Genomic DNA, 19,256 nt, shown 5'->3' with positions numbered 1-19,256 from the left:
CCCCTTTCTTTCCGTCTCTCTTTTACCCACGAGCCGTGCCAGCTTCTCTTTTGCGTCGACGAGGTACGAGTTTCCGACGCGCTTAATCGTTGGCGTTGGTAATTGTTGGTTTCAGTCGGCAATATCGAGCAACGACAAGTCGGATCGATCGAACGATCTCTCTTTCGCTCGTTCATCTCCGGAAGGAAGTATACCGACGAGGAAGCAACCGACGAAACTTTAAGTCGTCGTTCTGTCTTTTCTCGTAACACCGTCCGATCGTCTAAGTTCTCGAAGCGACGAGTCGAAGCAGCCAAACCAGCCTCCGCGAAAGTCCCGACTTGCACAGATATTTTAAGTTGAAAAAGCGCATTTACGATCTTGTAACGCTATAATCGTAACGAGTAGATCAAACGCGACTCGTTGGGGACAAAGGACGAGGGTAACGTTACCGGGAATAGGAGCGAGCTCGCGGTTACCTGTGGGATCCGTTGGTAAGAAACCATCGACGCTTCCTCGCTCACGGCTCGTCGGGGTTATCGGTTCACCTTGAATCGTGCGAATCCGATTGACCGCGAACTCTACGCTCGCTAGCTGATGTCTAACTTTAGCCACTTTCTTAAACGCATTCGTTTATAATTATTCGTGAATTTAGTTCACGGCATTTCGCCAATTCGCCGCAGACTCTGACGCGTATTATCGAAGCCCGCGTTTTCCATGTAGCTGCTAATCCTCCACTCTCGGCTAGCAAACGTACCGTCTTTCGTACGAAAGCCTCGCCCCGTTTACCTTACGTACTTTTCGCAGCCTTCTCGTCTAAGAGGTTGGAAAGGTTCGACTGGTTGCTCGATCCTTCGAGATTCTTTCCTGTAGCGTGACTCGATTCCTATTCCCGCCGTTGTAATTTCCATCCTCCTTTTCCCGATCACCTTATCCAACAGCGAGCAAGAAGAAACTCTCTTGTTGCTCTTCCGTGTACGCACATGCTCATTAGATAATCCCCGAGCGTCGCGATTCAAACACGCAAACTTCAACAATAAGTAGACGATAAACGGGGAACCGATAGAGTTTTAAGGTTATTTAACACGGCCAACGCCAGATGGCGAGCCTTGTCTTTCCGCTCGAATCCATATAATGGGAAGAGAGAGAAAGAGAGAAAGGGAGAGACAAAAGAAGTGATCGACGATGGTGTATTTTGTTGCACGGTATATATATCGATATATATCGAACGAGCTATGATATTCACGGTGTACAGTTTCCTTCTATGGGCCTCCGTCGGTGGAGGTTTTATGGAGAAACCGATTTGAATAATATTTCTATATATTCGATCGGACCACAGGGTCTCCGAATTTTCGAAACGATGCGTCTTTTGGCCTTCGAGCGCAACGTCGAATCTTTTATCCTCGATGCGTCTGTAAAATAACGCGAGACAGCTGCTGGATGGTCAAGAACGACAGCGGCGAACGCCATAAATGGCAGCGTAGTCGTTCATCGAGAAATAATTGTCCACGTTTGGTAGGCTCTCCTGCGAGCTCGTTGTCTCGGCTCGAGTCAATTGTTTCCACGTCGATTTCCACCTACGAACGGTAAACAGCTTCGCGGCTCGACCGTGTCGCTACACAATGTATATACGCCATCGAACGATCGTTCGAATATACCAAACGCTTAAAAAATCTGCGCTTTCCATCGCCCAGCCCAGGTAAACGTCGAAAGAATTTCGATGGAAATCGGTGTACGAGCGGACAAAGTAGATCAGCGGTCATCGAAAAGGAAAAGAATTTTTCTTCGAGCATGGCAAAGCGTCTTCTCCATCCTCGATTTTCATCGTGAAAGAAAAAGGTCTTCGCGATTTCACCGACAGAAGGAAAACGTTCGTGTTGAGCGACCGCGTTTCACTTTTTGCGAAAACGCGATTCCGCCGTTGAGACACGCTACGCAAAAAGGAGAAAAACATCAGATGCAGACGAAACGGGAAACTGTCCGTAGTTAGTTGGTTGATCTTTCGAAGATAGGCTTGTACGCGATTTCGTGTCACTTTAGACGTCGCTCTCGGATTCACGCTGGCAAGGATACAAAGTTTTTTGCGGATTAATCGAATACGGGCGAGATTGGGATACAAAAGCGACGTCGAGTGATCGACTGAGCGCGCCTCGACGACTATGGATGTTTCACGTATCTCGTCCTCTTTCGTGTTTGATCTTGACGCTGATCGTTGACAAGAACGGCAAACGTTGCAACAGCGGACTCGCGTTCGTCGAATTATTTGCACGTTACATTTCAGCTCGCCTGAAAAATCTGTCCCTCTCGAGTGGCTCGTTAAAAGGAAACCGCAACTTAAAAAACTTCTTTTGCCTGCGGTTACGTCGCTCCCGGTGCGATTACGTAACCCCGCTCGACTTTACTCGGTCAGTTTCCTACTCTCTAAATCTCGTTGTCGTTAGGCAGGGATCAGGGAAAAAAAACACGATGCCACGATATCGATTCGTGCTCCGACTACTATTCCCGAACATCTGGGAGGAAAGATTTGCCGCGATAACAAGTATATAATTTCTTGTTTGAAAGCAAAGACGTGGAACGGTGGGAAGTTCGCTGCGGGGAGGGGGGGGGGGTATTCCGAGCGAGCGTGCGACGAAAGATCGACGAAAGTGCTTGTCCATCGTATCTCTCGGCCAATATTAGAAGCAAGCAATTTAATAGCGATGGTTCCTTGTCTGTCCTTAAAGCGAAGTAGGCACGAACTTTTGACTTTCAAAGGATCGGAAGCGTCTTAAGACATTGCGGTCGGGAGACGCGAACTCGCGTCTTACGTATTTCACGCGGTATCTTATAAAAACGTTAACTACTGTTAATTAAAACGGTAACAGAAGCAGTGGATGCTATAAACGAAGTGTTACAAGTGTGTTTTTACATTACATGCTTGAATAATACCGTTACCAATATATGTGATATAATATGAATCGCTCAGAAAATTTGTTCCGATTTTTGAGGAATTTAATAAAGTAATAAACTTTGCTTAGTACCTCTCCATCGGGAAAATTATTTTCAAGTATATTACATAAAAAAAAAAACGCCACTAAAAGTATCTTTAAACGTACTCATTCACTTTTAGTGAAATATTACACTCGTTGAACGCTGCTCGCAAAGTTCCTTCCGATTTTTAACTCTTTGTTCCACATAAAAAGTCGTATCGAAAAGTTTTTCGCCGAGAAGCCTGAGAGATTCTGGAAGGATGGAACAATCGAGTCGCTCGAAAGACGGAGGAAGGTCGTGGAACAAAATACCACCTATATAATTCAATAAATGTAATCGAATCGAAATGTATATCGAAACGAACTTTCCGAGCAATCTTTCGAATCTTTTCGATCATTCCAAAAATACACGAAAATTCAGGCTATATGTTTGTCTGTATATGTTTGAGGCGCAATGCATTTAAGGGGCGTCGCCGTTCTTAGTTTGCTTTCCAAACCGAGGAGGATCGAGTTTTCAAGAATACGTATCGTCGACGATCATCCACTTTCTCCTAATCCCTAAACCCATTTCCTACCGTGCGTAGGTCCTTTCGAGACTGCTTCTATTTTTAATACAATGCCAAGGACGCACTTCACCCACTCCTCATTGATTGCACAGGTTTGGACGATCGATAAATCGAAGGTTAAATACACGCGACTCGTCGTCTGTGGAGAATAATAATATCCGCGTCACACGGGATTCCTACGAAAACTGCTAATCTTTAACAAAGTAAAAGGATCTTCGCGGAACCTTCCATTCTTCTCGGTGAAAAGCTATTTTCGCGTTTGGTCGTTAGTTGTTCTCTCGTCGGTCGAAAGAGAAGAAGGCAAGATTTTTTTTGTTATCGAAGCGACGCAAACAGGAACGATGACGATCGTTGCGTCACTTTCGTTAGAACGACGGACTGTGTAGCAAAAGTGTCGAGAACTGGAAAACAGCTTAATTAAGATATTTGTAGCGTGACAGTATTCATCAAAAGTAAAACACGCTGACACTCTAATATTCCATATTAAGGATTCTTCGTGCACGTTTGAGATTCTCTCTCTAGGAAAAAATTTCACTGACAAACAATTCAGAAGTACAGAGAATGGCAATGTTGTAAAGTACACGGCAATTTGGACGCCGAAATTACCGATATTGTATACTTTACGATCCTTTCGTTCTAAAACCACGAGGTCCGAGCTGAATTCTTCTTTTTTTTAAGATTCCCCTAGCTATTTTACGCAACGTATCAACGAGCTTTTCCGTCACTAATTAAAAAGTTATTTTTGCAGAGGCTTATTCCATAGAAATTACATGTTGAAATTTTCGACTTTGAAAAAGAATATCTTCAATTCGATAAGACTAGACTTTCTAGAAATCGAGTCACGTATAGATAATACACCAAATAACGTATCGTCAACATTTCGAAGAAATCGTAAGAAAGTTGGTCTATGGTGCGCTTATCGTAGCCGACTTTAACACACGACTCGTTCGTTCTATAGTTACAAAAACTGATTCGACGTAACTTCACAAAGCGTATCGGACGATTTGTTCCGCGGGCTCGTACCCGATGATCGATCGTTGAATCGAGAGCACAGCGTAGCAACTCTGCCGTACGTGTCACATTTTGCGTTTAAAATAAAAAATCTCCTCCCTCGCGTTCGGTTCACCGTAAGAAACGGTAAACCAACGATTAACTAGGTCGGTATCTAGATACGGGTGCAAGTGGATCGTGTCAAGGATGCGTACGCGAAGCTGACTCGAGAATCGATAACCGTTCTCTCACTCGCTTTCACGATCCATCGAGTCGATACCGTTGCATGGGGTTCGCTTTCTACATCAGATATTCGCCGACTTCTTCGGGTCGAGAAACTTTCCGATCATTGAACGTATCGACCCCGAACTTTCCACTCTGACAGGCGAACATCTCGCAGTGTGATCGCACTGCACAGATCGATCATCTTATCCGGTGTTGTCTGCGCGCCGAGAGAAACAAATAGATTCGGAAGATGGCGGAGACGAGGCGCTCTGGCGGAGAAAGGAGGAAGGTCCATTGGGACGAAAACCGCGATCTCCTGTGAGAAACGGGACAAAGGGATTAAGGGACCGCGTAAAAGTCAAACCGGTTTACCTTGACATTAAACGTTTTATCCGTGAACACGGTCTCAGGAGACTCGTTTCGTGCATCTTTTACCATGCACCGACTTCTAAAGTCAATTAATTTAATGGACCTCTGACTATTTTATACTTTTTATCTGTCTATTCTGTGTGTTATCTTTTCCCCCATCCGTACCTACCTCGTGCGTTCGTTCGCTTGAAATATATTCGTTGCACAACGAACGTACGTATCTAGGCGCGCGATACTGTTTAATTTCTATTCAAGCGGCGGCATCCGATGCACGCAGAAATGCATGCACGTCCAGCGATGTTGTACGTGACTAGGGTAAACGTACGGTGCATAAAAGAGGGCCGTCGTTCAAGTCCTAAGCGCATTTGCTGACCTCACCCGCCGCCAGCGTTAAACGCTATCGATGCCTACACGCTCGACGTCTCGCCGGTCGTTCATCAATGGATAATATCGAAACCGATTTCGAGTCGGTATATCGCGCACGTTTGTGCGCAACTGTGTTCCGCGAGCAACCTTTCGAAACTGACCAACGTCTTCCCGAAACGACTCGATCTAACGAGAGAAACAGATTCGTCTCCGATTTCAGGCAACGATACTTGAACGAATCACTAGCGACAATGTTGTCGTTTACGCGTGTTGTGTCGAATACGATGATATGCGTGCACGCGTAGACACGAGACGGCATAGGGGGCAGTAGGAGAGGGAAAGAGAATATGCGTGCCAGAAAAGAGACGGAGCGAGAAAGGGAGAGAGTGTATCGGCGGCGGTGTAAGATCCAGTAACGAAAGAGCTCGGGTCGAGCGGAGCGCTCGCGTGTCTCCGTCACGGCCGTTCTACGTTCAGTTAGCAAGAGACTCGCGATCGAGCAGCATACTCGCTCGACTCGTTTGCTAATTCCGTTTCGATCGCGGTTCGCTCGATGCGAGTCACCCTGTGTCCTTCCGTTCGATTTTCGTCGACCGATACGGTAAACAGAGCTGGAAATCGACACGACCGCGCTTCGATTTTTTGTCTCGTAACTCGACACGATTCTTATCGTTCGACGCTGCCCCTAATAAACAAATACGCGATCGGAATCGCAATTCGTCGCGCGTGTGTCGATCGTGCGGGAACTACCCATCCCGAGAACGTTTCTCGTTGTTGTCGTTTTGCTCGAGATGCTGCGCTCTACGGAAGGTGAACGAGTTACTTTAAGGTATACACCGTGTTTCTTTCTGTATCCTTTTGTTCCATTCTGTTCCATTCTGTTCCATCGCCTTCCCGTTGCAACGAACGAACGCGTGGAAAGCGAAGGATGCGCGCAAACCATTCTATCGCCCGTTCGTTCGCACGTCCGTTTCATTCTTTCGAATACTTCCGAAAAGGTCTTATCACGAACGAACATTTCGAGTTGTAGGTCGACCGTGAATCGCATAATAGCGCGCGTCAATTAGTATGCGATAGGACAAGTCTGGAACGTTAACTCTATCGACGATAACTGTACGTTACGTAGGCTTAACGGCAATGCTCGGCAAAGTGAAGTTGATACCACGAACAACTAAAAATGTCTGACCTCTGATATCGAAAACACCGAGTCGCTGTGTTTTTTTCAATCGCCATCGCCGTTTATCGATGATTCCGCGCGTCGATCACGAGAAGAATTTACATTTTCGCCGGTGACTCACACCGGCCAACGGCGATTATCGATCGAAAGCTTAGCGCGAGCAGCGAACAACGAAGAGACGCGTGACGCGAGTAACGAACGGATCGGTGACATTGCGCGGCTAGTTCGGTACGCTCGTTGTGTGCTACCATTGTCTTTTAATTTGCGTTCCGCTGATGCAACAGGTTTGGCCAAGATCGGCAGTCAGCTATTGTTCTCTTTGTCGCTTTTTTAGCAAACCCAAAGAAAAATTCGAAGTTCTAGTGTTTTACGACGCGAAACAGCCCGGTGCGAATTTTCGCACCTTCGACGCGAAATCTAGTCGAACCGGTCTTTCTACCGATGATACTCTTTCGTTAGCCTAAACAGCGAGCCACGTGTACATATATGTACTTATTGTTATTATTATTATTATTATTATTGTTATTATTATTAGTATTATTATTATTAACCCGGTGATCGTCCCTATCGAGCAGCTGGACGGATTTCGTTTCGAGCGAGCTTCGCATTAAAAGCAATTTCGAAAGTGATCGAGTATTTTCCATTCGTTCGTCGATGGAAAGGGTCGTCGAACACCGTCTCGGTTACGTCAACGTTGACGTCTGCCACGCGCGCGCACGGTCTGCGCGAAAATTGTCAACCATCCGCTAGCTGGAAAATATTACGAGGCAAAGTACCTCGTGGTCGGACCACGCGATCTACGTTTGCACCGCTATGTAGCTTAAGGTTACGTACTTGTTCGGGTATCGAAGAACTGGCCTAATTAGTTTAACTTAACGACATTAGGAAGTCGGGTACGCGCTCTCGTTCTCTCTCTCTCTCTCTCTCTCTCTCTTTATAACTCTCCTTCCATTCCTATCTCTCCCCCACCTCTGTCTCTTTCGTAGTCTGTTTGTCTGGCTGTCTTTCTCAAAACTGTCGCATAGTTGTGAGGAGAGTACGTTCGCGACAGGATCTTGCTGGCATCCGGTGTTCGTGAAAACCTCGGAAATCCCGCTTGAACGCGAATTCGACGGTACGAGTGGACAGGTTTGACAAAAGTGGCTTTAAACTTGACCGAGCGATCGACCACTGCTATCCGGTATAGACAAACTTATCGACGTAAACATCCTTTTCTCTGTGCACGATCGTTGTTTACTCGTTTGCGGAACGATCAACGATGTGTTATTTTGGGTGGCGCTAAAAGGGTTAAAGTCAGGTAGACGTCATCGACGAGTCGAAACGGAAACGAATAGCAACGATTTTGATACTCTCGACGAGAATTCTTCTCAAAGACTCGTGGTCGCGAGTTGCACGACATCGGTACCGGATTTCTTTTGTGGCTACGTCTAAAGGGAATTGGAAACTGACGAAGCACGAATCGCAGATAACGCCGTGTTGGCCGATCGCGGCTGGTCTCGTGTCGTAAACTTCTTTGCTTTATCACGAACTTCTAATACTTAACGACACGCATGTAGGCGTATTATAGGCGTTCGTTGAACCGAAACCGTGTTGCATTTTACACGCGTATTCGAATCGAATCGATGACAGATACCTAACTGCAACGAATCGTGACTCAAACGCGAGTTACTTTCCTCTTTCGATGAATTACATAATTCGCGATAGTAAGATGATTGAGTAATAGGTCGAAGACAAGGTCGATTTATCGGAATATCGAACATTTTGCGAGTCTAATATCATCGGCTGTTTCTCCTTCTTTCGGAAGGGGAAGGGGGGGCGCGTTTGTCATGCTGTTGGGCGATTCGATTGTCCGGCGTGCATACAGTGAGCAACTGTACATATATCGTCGACACGATGTTCGAGTCGCGTAATCTTGGTGTGATCGCGTACGCAAAAGTTTCCATTGTCGTCGACGCGTGGCAAGCGAGCAAAGAGACGAGTTTCTGACTCGTTGGAATCTCACGGCAACGGCATTGAAACGTGGGTCGAAAGATAACGTAGTTTGACAAAAAGGGATTTGCCAACGATTAGTTCGTTATCGCTCGCACGTTCTTTCAAGTTTCTACGATACCAACCAGGTATTTACCAACTAGGATCCGTTTCTTAAGAGAGACACCTTATTTAAAAGGAATAAAGGATTTTTCACGATTTTGTGAAAGTAACTTAATCGTTTCGACGTACAAAGGTAGCCACGTTTCACAGATGTTAGACTCTCGAGCAAAAACCGCTTGTAATCCTTACTCGTTGTATTCGGAAACTTTCAGTGGCCACTCGAACAAGTTCTTCGCTTCCACCTGCCGCGATAATCTGGCAACACCTGCACCCTTAAAGATTCGCACTCGTTCGCACAAAATCGCTCGTGTTTCTTCGTCTCGACATCCGATCGACGGTCTTTCGATAAAGCAAACGGAAGTCGATCGCGTTATTCGTCGAGCGATCGTATTTGTTTTCGGAAGTCTTCGTTTTCCTTTTTCCTCTTCTTCTCTCTCTCTCTCTCTCTCTTCTCTTCTTCTCCCGTAGAAATACTTTGCCATCCTCTCGAGTTGAAATCGACGACAACGGACAAAGCGTAGGGAATGTGAAACGTGTGTCGATTTCTTGCTAGGAAACAGAAATTCTAGAGGAAGATAGTACGCGCGAGAATTTGAACGAGCTATCGCGTTTCTGCCACGATTCGATGGTTTCCGTGGAAAAGGACATCAAAGAATCGTTCCATTTAATCGATGTATCGTTGAGATACACGGTGAGAAACAAGTGGAAGAACATTTTGTGTCTATCGGTTAACCGGTACGTCGTGGTGTCGACAAACGTGTGAACTTTTACAAAGAGTGTATCGAAAAGAAGAGAGCGATCGGAAAGAGAACACATACAGCAGCAAGCCAGGTATCGCGCAGAGAGACCGAAAGGAAAAGTCGGCGATATTGGGCCACAGCCGAACAACAACGTGGCTGGAATGTACGTGACAGAGACAGGTAACCACAAAGTGGTACCTGCGCCCACGATCAGATCAAAAATGGTCGAATACAAAACGGCTAACGAAACTGGCGAACGCTGTGGCGGAGGCGGCGGTGGCGGCGGTGGAGGTGGCGGTACACATCTGGCCGCTACCGTGAAAAATACCGTGCGCCGTCTGCTTCGTCGGACAAAAAGTCACCGGGACGCGCCGTCCTCGAACACCGCTGCGGCCGTGCAAGCGGCAAATGGAAATCGCGCGAATAACCTGGCCATTGTAAGGAATAAAACGAACAATGCGAATGATCCAACCGCCAGAAGATCTCAGCCCCCTCTCCCGCCATCTTCCGATCAACATTCGAGCAGAAACACTTACGGAAGACGACACTCCAGGCTGCGCGTTAGACTTCAGGTAAGAGAACGACGCCGTGTCGTGGAAAAATTATTCGCGATATTCTTCCCTTTCTCCGCGCTATAGTTCGCGCGAGCACCAGGCGTGCGAACGGCATACGGAATATCCGTGTCGTCGTCGTCATCGTCGTCGTCGTCTATCTATGCGATGTTGGTGGAAGCTATCTGCTAGTCGAGATAATTTTATCGAGAAAATCCACGTCTACCGCGAAGCAGGATATTTTCAACGATCGTCGTGTCTTTTACGATTTTCCCGCTTCGTCCGGCCAGGCTTGGCTGGGACCGTATCAATCGTTTCATCTGCCTTACAGATTTCTCGATTGGTTCACTGTTCCGTTTGTCACGGTGCGATTCGAGCGGGTTTCTGCTCGGACGGTTCACACGCGTTTACGTAATCGCATTGTGATCAGCCTTCTCGTAAATTACCGATTTATTTCTCTTTATGTCTGCAATGACGAGCTGCCAAGAATATCGTCTACGCTTGCGCAACACGTCGACGATTGCAGACAGAGCTTCGACTTTTGAAAATAAAAAAGCGTACGTTCGATCTGAAGAAAATGGACGAAACAAGCCAAACGGCGCAAGGTGACGAAGGCGAAACTCGCAAGAAAGAAACAACGTTCTTGTTTCCATGGCGAGCGTGTTGAAGCGGTGCGAATTCCGACGAACCGTCTTTGTGGATCTTGTTTAATTATCGTAATATAAGGGTATTGTATGAGCGTCTCCGCGAACCAGCTGTGCTACTCGTCAATAGCATAATTGTTTGCTGCTTAATTGCCCTTAGAATTACGAGTCGCAAAAGGTTACAACGAGCCGAGACGTCGCGAAACGACTCCACTCGTATCGTAGATTCGAGCGTGTTACGGTGACACGCGTGCGGCGCACGACTTGCTTAGAAACGTCGAAACAAGGTTGATCAGCGCGTCTGCAACCTCCAACGAAAACGATAATTACTTCTTCCTTCGTTGCGGAACAATGAATTCTCGTAGCTTGTATCGTAGCTTGTGAAACGGCCGTTTCTCTCGACCGGGTGCTCCTTTGGAACGCAACGAGTCGATTGGTCTGCCGATAGAGGAAATCTATTCGGTTCGTTGTCTAAGCGATGGCGATGTATACTCCGCCGCTCCCTTTTTACGAAAACTCATTTACATCGCACTTACGCCATAACGACGAGGTAGTGTTCTCGATATCTAATCTCTCGTACGAGTCTGCGTCTTTCTTTCCAAACATTCGTACGTCTCTGTTAATTCGATTAAGCGGTCTCGCTGTATCCTGTACGATCCATTCTTCGAGACAGAGACAGCAAACAGGGAATTACGAAGGTGAGAAGAACGATAGTGTGCGTTTCTCGATTACCTGTGCGAACAATGTATATACATACCTTGGCGTATGCTTCTCGACTCGCTTTCCTTTCACCATCGAAGAATGTACGCGCAGCCATGCACGTTACCGTATAACTCGGCTGCGTGATCATACGCCATCGTTTTCCGCTTAAATCGCCAACTTAATCGTCTAACGATTCCGTGTCTACTCCAACAAGAGTTGTTTCTTTCGATATCGAGAAAATACGCGCGACACGTAGCTACTTTTTCTTCGCTTTCGCGATCTCCTCGAAGGCAAATCCAACGTTTCCATCGTTTTGCGCAATTTCGATGTAACGAACTCGTTGAATCCGCGCTTTCTGCATCGCCAAGATACAGCGATGGTTATGAAACATGCGTGACCTTGATAAACGGCGAACTGGACGCGCGATTTTATCGCGTTATTAGGTTAGCGAAACGAAACGAATCTATTTGTTACATACGTGACTAACACCTATTCTGCCTTTGAATATGAGAATAGCGTTCGTTTGCAACGCCAGACGTTTCTCGGAGATTGAAAGCTTGGTCGAGTGGGCGGTGTCTTTTTAGTAACGATTACAGTGACGTGATCCAACGTGTACACGGTTCACACGATCGGTCGTACGCGATCTTAGAAAAAAGTAGAATAAGAGGAAATCGGCACGATTACGTTCCTAGCATTTCGTGATTCGATTCGTCACGGTCTATCAGCGATCGACGTCCGATAGTATTTCGCTAGTTTCCAACCAATTACAAAGATCGTCGTAATCCTCGATCGAAGCCACACCTATCCTCAAACCGACTTATCCAAACTCTCGTTCGAGTTACACAAGACGACGCGAAGTTATTAAAATTCACTTCGGCCGCGCTATCTATTCCGTAGATTATCGGGGGTCAAAAGAACTCTCGAAGTGCAAGTTTGCTTTTACTTAAGCGCTAAATACCCTTTCAACGTTGTACGATGTATCGCGAAACACGAACGGTGCAATCGCATCCAACACGCGTACGTACCGATATTCTTACGACGCTTTTACACAAAGCTACGAACAGCTTGTATGGAAATGGAAAAATCCGTTTGCAAGGAGAAGAGCAGACACGGTAGCGGCTTTCTACGACGTCCATAGCGATGTTTCGCCAAATATCCAGCGTTGCGATTTTGCTACTGAGGTGAAACTCGCTGGAAAAAAACAGCTAGTTGCCATTGGTGACGGTAAACTATCTTTCGCCGACACCGGCTAACAACGGCTCGTATGTACTTTAAACGATTCACTTCCGCGATAGCCATCAGGGGACTGTCCATCCGTACGTGCATATGCAACGTTTGTACGGACATTGGATGGGAGTTTTATCAAGGCCGTTTCCATCTAACGAATCGACATTCCCCTCCGTAGCCGACTGTAGTCTTACTGAAAATTATTTTGGACACCGTTTAAAATATAATAGCTGATGAAATACGTTGTTCGTAACGGACAGCGTTGGATATTCGGTGATTTCGCAGTTTCCTTAACGATCCATTCCGCCTTCTTTTCTTTAGCGTTTCGCTGGTTGTTCGCGTGGAATTTCACGCGATCGGACAAAAAGAGAAGAAAAGGAAATTTGTCAGGCAAATTACACGAGCTTGACGTCATCGATGCTTGTTCGCGAACCGACGCGTGCATTTGCTGCTCCTATGTAACAAGTACGTAATTAGCAGCGAATTCGAAATTTGGCTGTACCGTCGAATATTGGAGGAGGAACGCCGTTCGCGCGCATGTCGAAACGAGGAAGCTGTCGCCGTATATCGAGTATCGATTCGCCTGCGATGATTACGAAGAAAATCGACACTTTAGTATCGTAGCGATAACTGTGCTCCCTATGTCGATTCGAAATTCCCAATTGCGCATACGATACCGATTAAGGAAGAATTATGTAAACCAACTTGGATATTTTCATACGCGTGGCTTGCACAACTGAAAGCCAACGCTAGGTCATATCGGGCGGACACGTGCATGATAAACAATTAGTAGACGCTAGACCTTGTTTCCTGATTCAGTCGGTTTAGATGCTTCGACATATTCTCGTTACTTGCAACAATTGTCGCGACGAACGCTATATTTTCGACTATTGTCTCCGCGTAGTCTTTTTTTCTACTCCGTTACACTTGGACGGTGGCGAAACACAGAGTCGATGTCGCAAACAGATTCCATGAAAATCGTAAAATTGTTATCGCTATCGAGACGTATGTCTTACAGGTTCTTTCATCCGTTGAACGTTTCCTTCGATGTAAACGAAGAACAGAACGGTTCGTTATCTCGCGAGTATAACGAGCGTCGAAAAAGCCTTTGATAAGCGTAGACCAACACGAATAGGTAGGTTACGCGAAAACAATGTTGCATTGCTCCCATACATTTTGCAACAGTCGGTCGATCCGAGAACTGGACGGGCCAATGTCGGTACGTGGTGTAGGTCTGGGCAATTCGAATTCTATGAATTATTTAAAAGGGCGGAACGAGTTCCGTGACTATTCCGGTGGTTATTAAAACCCGATAAGAATCATCGTTTGTTTATCGAGTTGTAAAACGCGATTAGGAAATTATTCGTTTCAAACACGACGAATCGGTATTTGGCGCGGAGCGTTCTCGGCGCTTGCGAGCAACGCGTATAAACCCATTATCGTGATTCGATTTTGGAATCACGGAAACAAGAGGAATCGAAACGTTCGATCGCTTGCCGGCCGAAAGAACAGAGAAGGAAGAGGCAAATGTACGTTAACGGAAACCTAACCAGTTCGTATCGAGATTGTGGCCGCGTGCTTTTTCTTTTTAAATCGTTTTCTTTTTTTTTTTCTCTTCTGTTTCCTCGTTCGCAGCCGTCGTAACGAGCGTGCGCTCGACCGTACGAGAACAGGGTTTCTCGTTGAAGGTGCCGGTAAATTATCTGTATGATAGAAAGGGGCGTGCCAGGCATCGAACGTAACTCGGTTACTGCGAAAGTCTGACTTTTCTGCGAGGTTACGGCCTACACGGGAATATTCCATCGATACCGAGACTCGCATTCCTCGCTAAATGAAATTTCTTACGATTAGTCTCACCTCGAGTGTATCGATACGGAGAGTTCAACTCGCAGTCGTGCGTGCGTATTTCGCTTGGAATTTCCGTCGTTTATCTTCCATGCGACGATCGTCAACGAATATGATCGCGAGATCCTTCGCAATACGAAACTGGCCCTGTCTTGCTACTACGATCAACGACAACGATGGAAGTGGAAGAAAACAGAAGGAAACGATCGTCGTGCGTATCTTCGAGTAGCGAGGGAGGGGAAGAGAGAGAGAGAGAGAGAGAGAGATATGCCAGCAAGAAGACAAATAGCGAGTCACTGACGAATCAGTGTCAATTACTTGGTCGATCGTGTTCGCGGAATCGATGATGTCTAGTCGGTTTTCGGTAAACAACTAATTCTCCCACTTTTCGTCTTCCTTCGTTTCGTTCGACGTCTATGACGCGTGTGTCGCTAATTCGATATGTCCGCGATGACAACAGAAAAAAGTATGCTATCTCGCGACATCGCCGTTATCGTTGGTCTGTCGTCACGCGGTTATCGATCTTCATTGATCCGATCGATAACAAAACGGGAAAAGATGCAACTACGATAGAAGGACTGTTCGTAATCGTTGGCTCTCGTTTCGTATCGATTCATCGGGTTCTTTTCTCGTACGCGGCTCACGGCCAGTCGCGTACCAGCGCGATCTTCGTTCTGCCCCACAATTTCCTTTGTTACGGCGAATTTCCTTTGTCGGAACAGTCCGTTACACGCGGTACGAAAATTTACGCCTCGTTACAGAGGCTAAAGCTAGTTCCTTCCAAAACGTAGACACGAAACGGTTGGCTCTACCGGCCTTTCTTCTTCTAAAATTCCATTTAATAAGCTGTTTTGTAACATTGTTCCCTTTGTTTCCTACCTTTTCGTTCTCCGTAAATGCATAGAGAGCGTGATAAGGTACGTAAAATTCTTTCACATCGTCACACTTCCGCGAACCATCGGCCTGACTAACGCGCAAGGTGAGTCGATAAGAAACACTGTCTAAAGTAACTCGTTAACTCGTTGGTTTTATCGAAAACTGTTTTGAATAAATTATGTCGCGCTTCGAGGGACTCGACGACAGGACGGATGCAATTTTATTTTCTGATATCTTACGTTTCGTATCACGTTAGATATCAGGCTGGCCTTGAGTTTTTTAAACGGCACCGTATTTCTTTGTGTATATTCTCTACGAAGAAGCGTCAATCCACTTGTATCGAAGAATCATTAGTTTAAGAGATATTTTCGCTTGAATTTGTCAAATTTAACGCACGAAAAACAGGTGACGTAAAACGGGTAAAGAATACCGTCCCACCCCTTTCCTTGCCTCTCCTACGTTAAATTTGACAAACTGGAGCTAAAGTATCTGCCAAACTAACTGTTCTTCGGTATAAATAAGTTAATACCGTTCTAATACTTTGGAGAACGTTCAGTTGCGTCGAACATACGGCACAGTGTTTAAAAAGTTCAAGAATCACCTTGATATCTGAGAAAACGCAAGATATTAGAAAATGAAATAGCGTCCATTCGACGAGACCCTCGGGGAATGCAGCGTAATTCGTTTAAGAGGTTTTTCGACGAAACCAATAGGCAACGAGTTGTTTCAGAAAGTATCTTTTATTGACTCACCCTGTATACACATACATGGACAAACAAACGTCAGACGTAAATTTCGGAAGCTGATGATTCCTCACGAGCCGAATCGCCGTCGCTGTGATCGCGTTCATCGAAGGTAGAAGCTAATCGAACGGAATTCGATCGTCGGATGCGTAGGTAACGCGAAATGGGCCATTGCATCGGCGCACGTCAACTTTCATTTTTACTCGGCGTCGAGCGTGCACGTTGGGACGCGATAATCTTCTCCGCGAAAGGTTAGAGAAATGTATGCCCCGAACGCGACTAGTCTACGGAAGGTCACGAGAAATCGCGACTATCTCGCGCTCGCAATCTCGTCGAGTTCATTCCAGTTGATAATGCCGTTTAGTGATTCGTCGATCCTCGACCTCGCCGCTACTTTCAACGACTCTTCAGGGAAGGGACCTTTCGAACGGCGCGAGAACCTCCGCTTTGGACGTCGTGGAAAATTTCAGCCAAAGGTCTAAACTCGAAATACGATGATAGCGCTCGAACGTGGATCCGTTTGTAGCAACGAAGTTCGTAAAGAAATGGACGCGATTTATGCGAAACTAGTGGAGTCGAGAGGTGGAAGAAAAATATTTTCGCGCGTTTCGGTACGCCTACGGCGACCAGGCGAAAGCAGAAGTCGCGAGCGTGATCCAACAGATCTCAAGGTCGATGGTCTCGGCAGTAGAAAAGATGGCGGCTCGAGGGTACCGAAGCGATCAAATACAGACCTGCTATCGGCACTTGCACTTTGAGCTCTTAACACGATGGCCGATCGCGTTGGAGAAGGAACGCCGTCAGCCGAGAGAGACGAGAAACGAAGTTTACTCGATCGACTCGGTGATCAATCGCGCGCGTGACTCACGAGCACGGCTTTCGTCGATCGCGCGCACAGTTGACCGCAATTGGCGTACGCGGTTGCGCTCGCACTCGCGAGAAGTTTTCGCGTCGCGCCGAAGACGGCATATAGCGTGGCATATGGTTGTGGCGCGGCATGGCATGGCTCGGCACGTAACGCGCTTCGTCGCGTCCACCGGATGCAGTCTCATCGGGGATCGGCGAGACTGCCCGACGCGAGCCGTTTCAGTGGCCGTTCGTCGAGTACACGCGCTCCATCTTTTCACGATTTTATCGTTTTCGTACGTGAAGCGATCGAAAACAATCGGACAAACTCAGTGAATAAGTGCGAAAACTGGCGCGCCTTGCTAATTTACGCGATATATATCGACGATGCGTCGCACGAACTTCTTCGCTCGATCGCTCCTTCCTCCGACTCTTTCCTCGATTTCGCTTTCGATGGAATCGTTTTACGCGTATAGAATACGTTTCTTTTCGCAACTCGAATAGCGCACTCGAGACTCTTAAGAATATCGTTTCGCGACAATTGTACACGGTTCCCTGATCCTTGTCCAACGAGCGAGATAAGGATAGACTGGGAACGATCGAAAAAGGGCAAAGCCTGAAAACGGAAAGGTAAAATGTAAAAGAAAGGAAGGTGGACGCCGAGGCTTTACGTAACCTGCGTGTAATTTCACGTTACTCGAGAATCGTACGACTAATTGGTACGTCAGTAGGCGTAGTTTGCCAAGTTCTCTCGAACCAGTCGTTTATCTTGTATCTTGGATAATTCGCTATACGCGGATTAATATCGTACTTAAGGGAAAGTTTACACACCGAATTAACCACGAGAAATACGCGTACGATGGAAACGAATGTTTAAACATTTAGCGTTGCTTACCGCCGATATCCAAGTATCTGCGCTCGATGGACCAGAACGCTGGTAAACGTTCGATGCAAACAGTTGGCTGCTGCTGCTGCTGCTGCTGCTTCGCGTTGATTGTTTTTACTTATGTACGCACGTTGCCACGCGGTGAATGCAAACGAGAACTCGCATCAAGTTCACGTGGGTGAGGCGCGATTTCGATCGGACGAGAGTGAGATATCTTTTCCAGGTTAGCCTTGTTAGCCACCTGTTCCATTCTTAACCACGACTTATGCTTTACTGCCTCTACGTACTCAGCGCAAGCGGAATGCGCGGTCTCCGCTTTATCGTCTCGACGACGAATCTATCCTCCAGACCAGATATACAGATATAGCTGACTGTCTTTGGTAGGTTTTAACCTTCTCGGAAATCGCGATTTAAACATCTTTGCCAGCGATAAGAAGGCTCTCTCTCTCTCTCTCTCCCTCTCCCTCTCCGTCTCTCCTTGACCTCACTCGCTTCCTGTCCAATCGCTCGACGCGAGTAAGCGAAAACGGAAATCTCTTATTATCGGTCACGATGCACTGCTCAAAAATTGTCTTTTTCCGTGGGAATTTTTGAATGAAAATCCGCAGAGGGGAATTTCGTCTTGGCAAACCGAATCGGAGAATCGTCGCAACGAAGCGATCCGTCGAAAATCGATTACAAGCAGACTTCTCAGAAAATTACGACGCGAAACTCCTTCGGATAATCCATATACTGGGTAGTACCAGATACTTTGAGCTATTGTAGATACTTTTATCGTTAGGTAGAAAAGACGAGGGCTCGCCTTACTCTGTAAGCTAGTTTGTTTGAAGACGCGCCTTTGTCAGTTTTCAGGTTTTACTCGTCATCGTTCTTGTCGTTTCGATTAAAAAAAAAAAAAAAAAAAAAATTGCTCCCACCGACAAGGAGAAAATATATTATTTTTCTTGGCTCGGTCGTGTTGGAGATTCTCGCAACTTGGGCGTCGGAATCGAGCTCGAGTTAGGTTGCTTGTATCGCTTATCAGCATCTACCGCTGATAACGGTCTAACGAAGTCAAGTTGGCCGGTCGTGCGCTTATCGTTCGGGGGAAATGGACCCAGTTGTTCGTAGCCGACCGTTGACGCGCAACCTCGCAGCGTTCGTTCCTTTTCGGCGATCGATCCGCCTTTTTTCGCAAAGTGTCCGCCGCGTCGTACGAGCGTTCCATCTTGGACGACCGGTGACTTAGTCGAAGGAGAGATACGTTGCGCGTATTCGATATAGAACGATATAACGATTACGACTACGGTCGATCGAACAAAAATTTCCTCTCCGACCTGCCATCGACGTTCGTTCGCTACCGCGTACAGATTCGTTGCTTCCTTCGTTTCTTTTCTTCTCTTCTCCTATAACGTTTACGTCGATAACGCGAGAAATTTGCATACGTTTCCGTAGGTTGGTGCGTAGCGTTTATTCTGGTCGGGA

At 46.5% G+C, this 19,256-nt stretch overlaps 1 protein-coding gene across 22 annotated transcripts in view; it reads left to right on the top strand.

The window, feature by feature from the left end:
• The window catches only part of LOC117235890 (serine/threonine-protein kinase MARK2-like), a 49,475-nt gene that overhangs the window by 7,001 nt on the left and 23,218 nt on the right, over positions 1-19,256 (top strand). The window contains exons 1-2 of one of the 22 annotated variants that reach the window (XM_033498480.1): positions 5,903-6,293; positions 9,286-10,044. The exons of 19 other annotated variants lie outside the window; for them this stretch is intronic. In XM_033498480.1, the coding sequence (XP_033354371.1) occupies positions 9,634-10,044 (411 nt within the window). In that variant the 5' untranslated portion in view covers positions 5,903-6,293; positions 9,286-9,633. Of the gene's footprint in view, positions 1-5,902; positions 6,294-9,229; positions 10,045-19,256 lie in introns of those variants that run through there. 2 more of the 22 variants (XM_033498488.1, XM_033498359.1) reach the window with 2 other exon arrangements.

This window comes from Bombus vosnesenskii, unplaced genomic scaffold (assembly GCF_011952255.1).
Source record: "Bombus vosnesenskii isolate JDL3184/JDL3185 unplaced genomic scaffold, Bvos_JDL3184-5_v1.1 scf7180000013264, whole genome shotgun sequence".
NCBI classification, from domain to species: Eukaryota; Metazoa; Arthropoda; class Insecta; order Hymenoptera; family Apidae; genus Bombus; species Bombus vosnesenskii.
The sequence above is the reverse complement of the archived record's forward strand: the minus strand, read 5'-3'. Positions and strand labels throughout refer to the sequence as shown.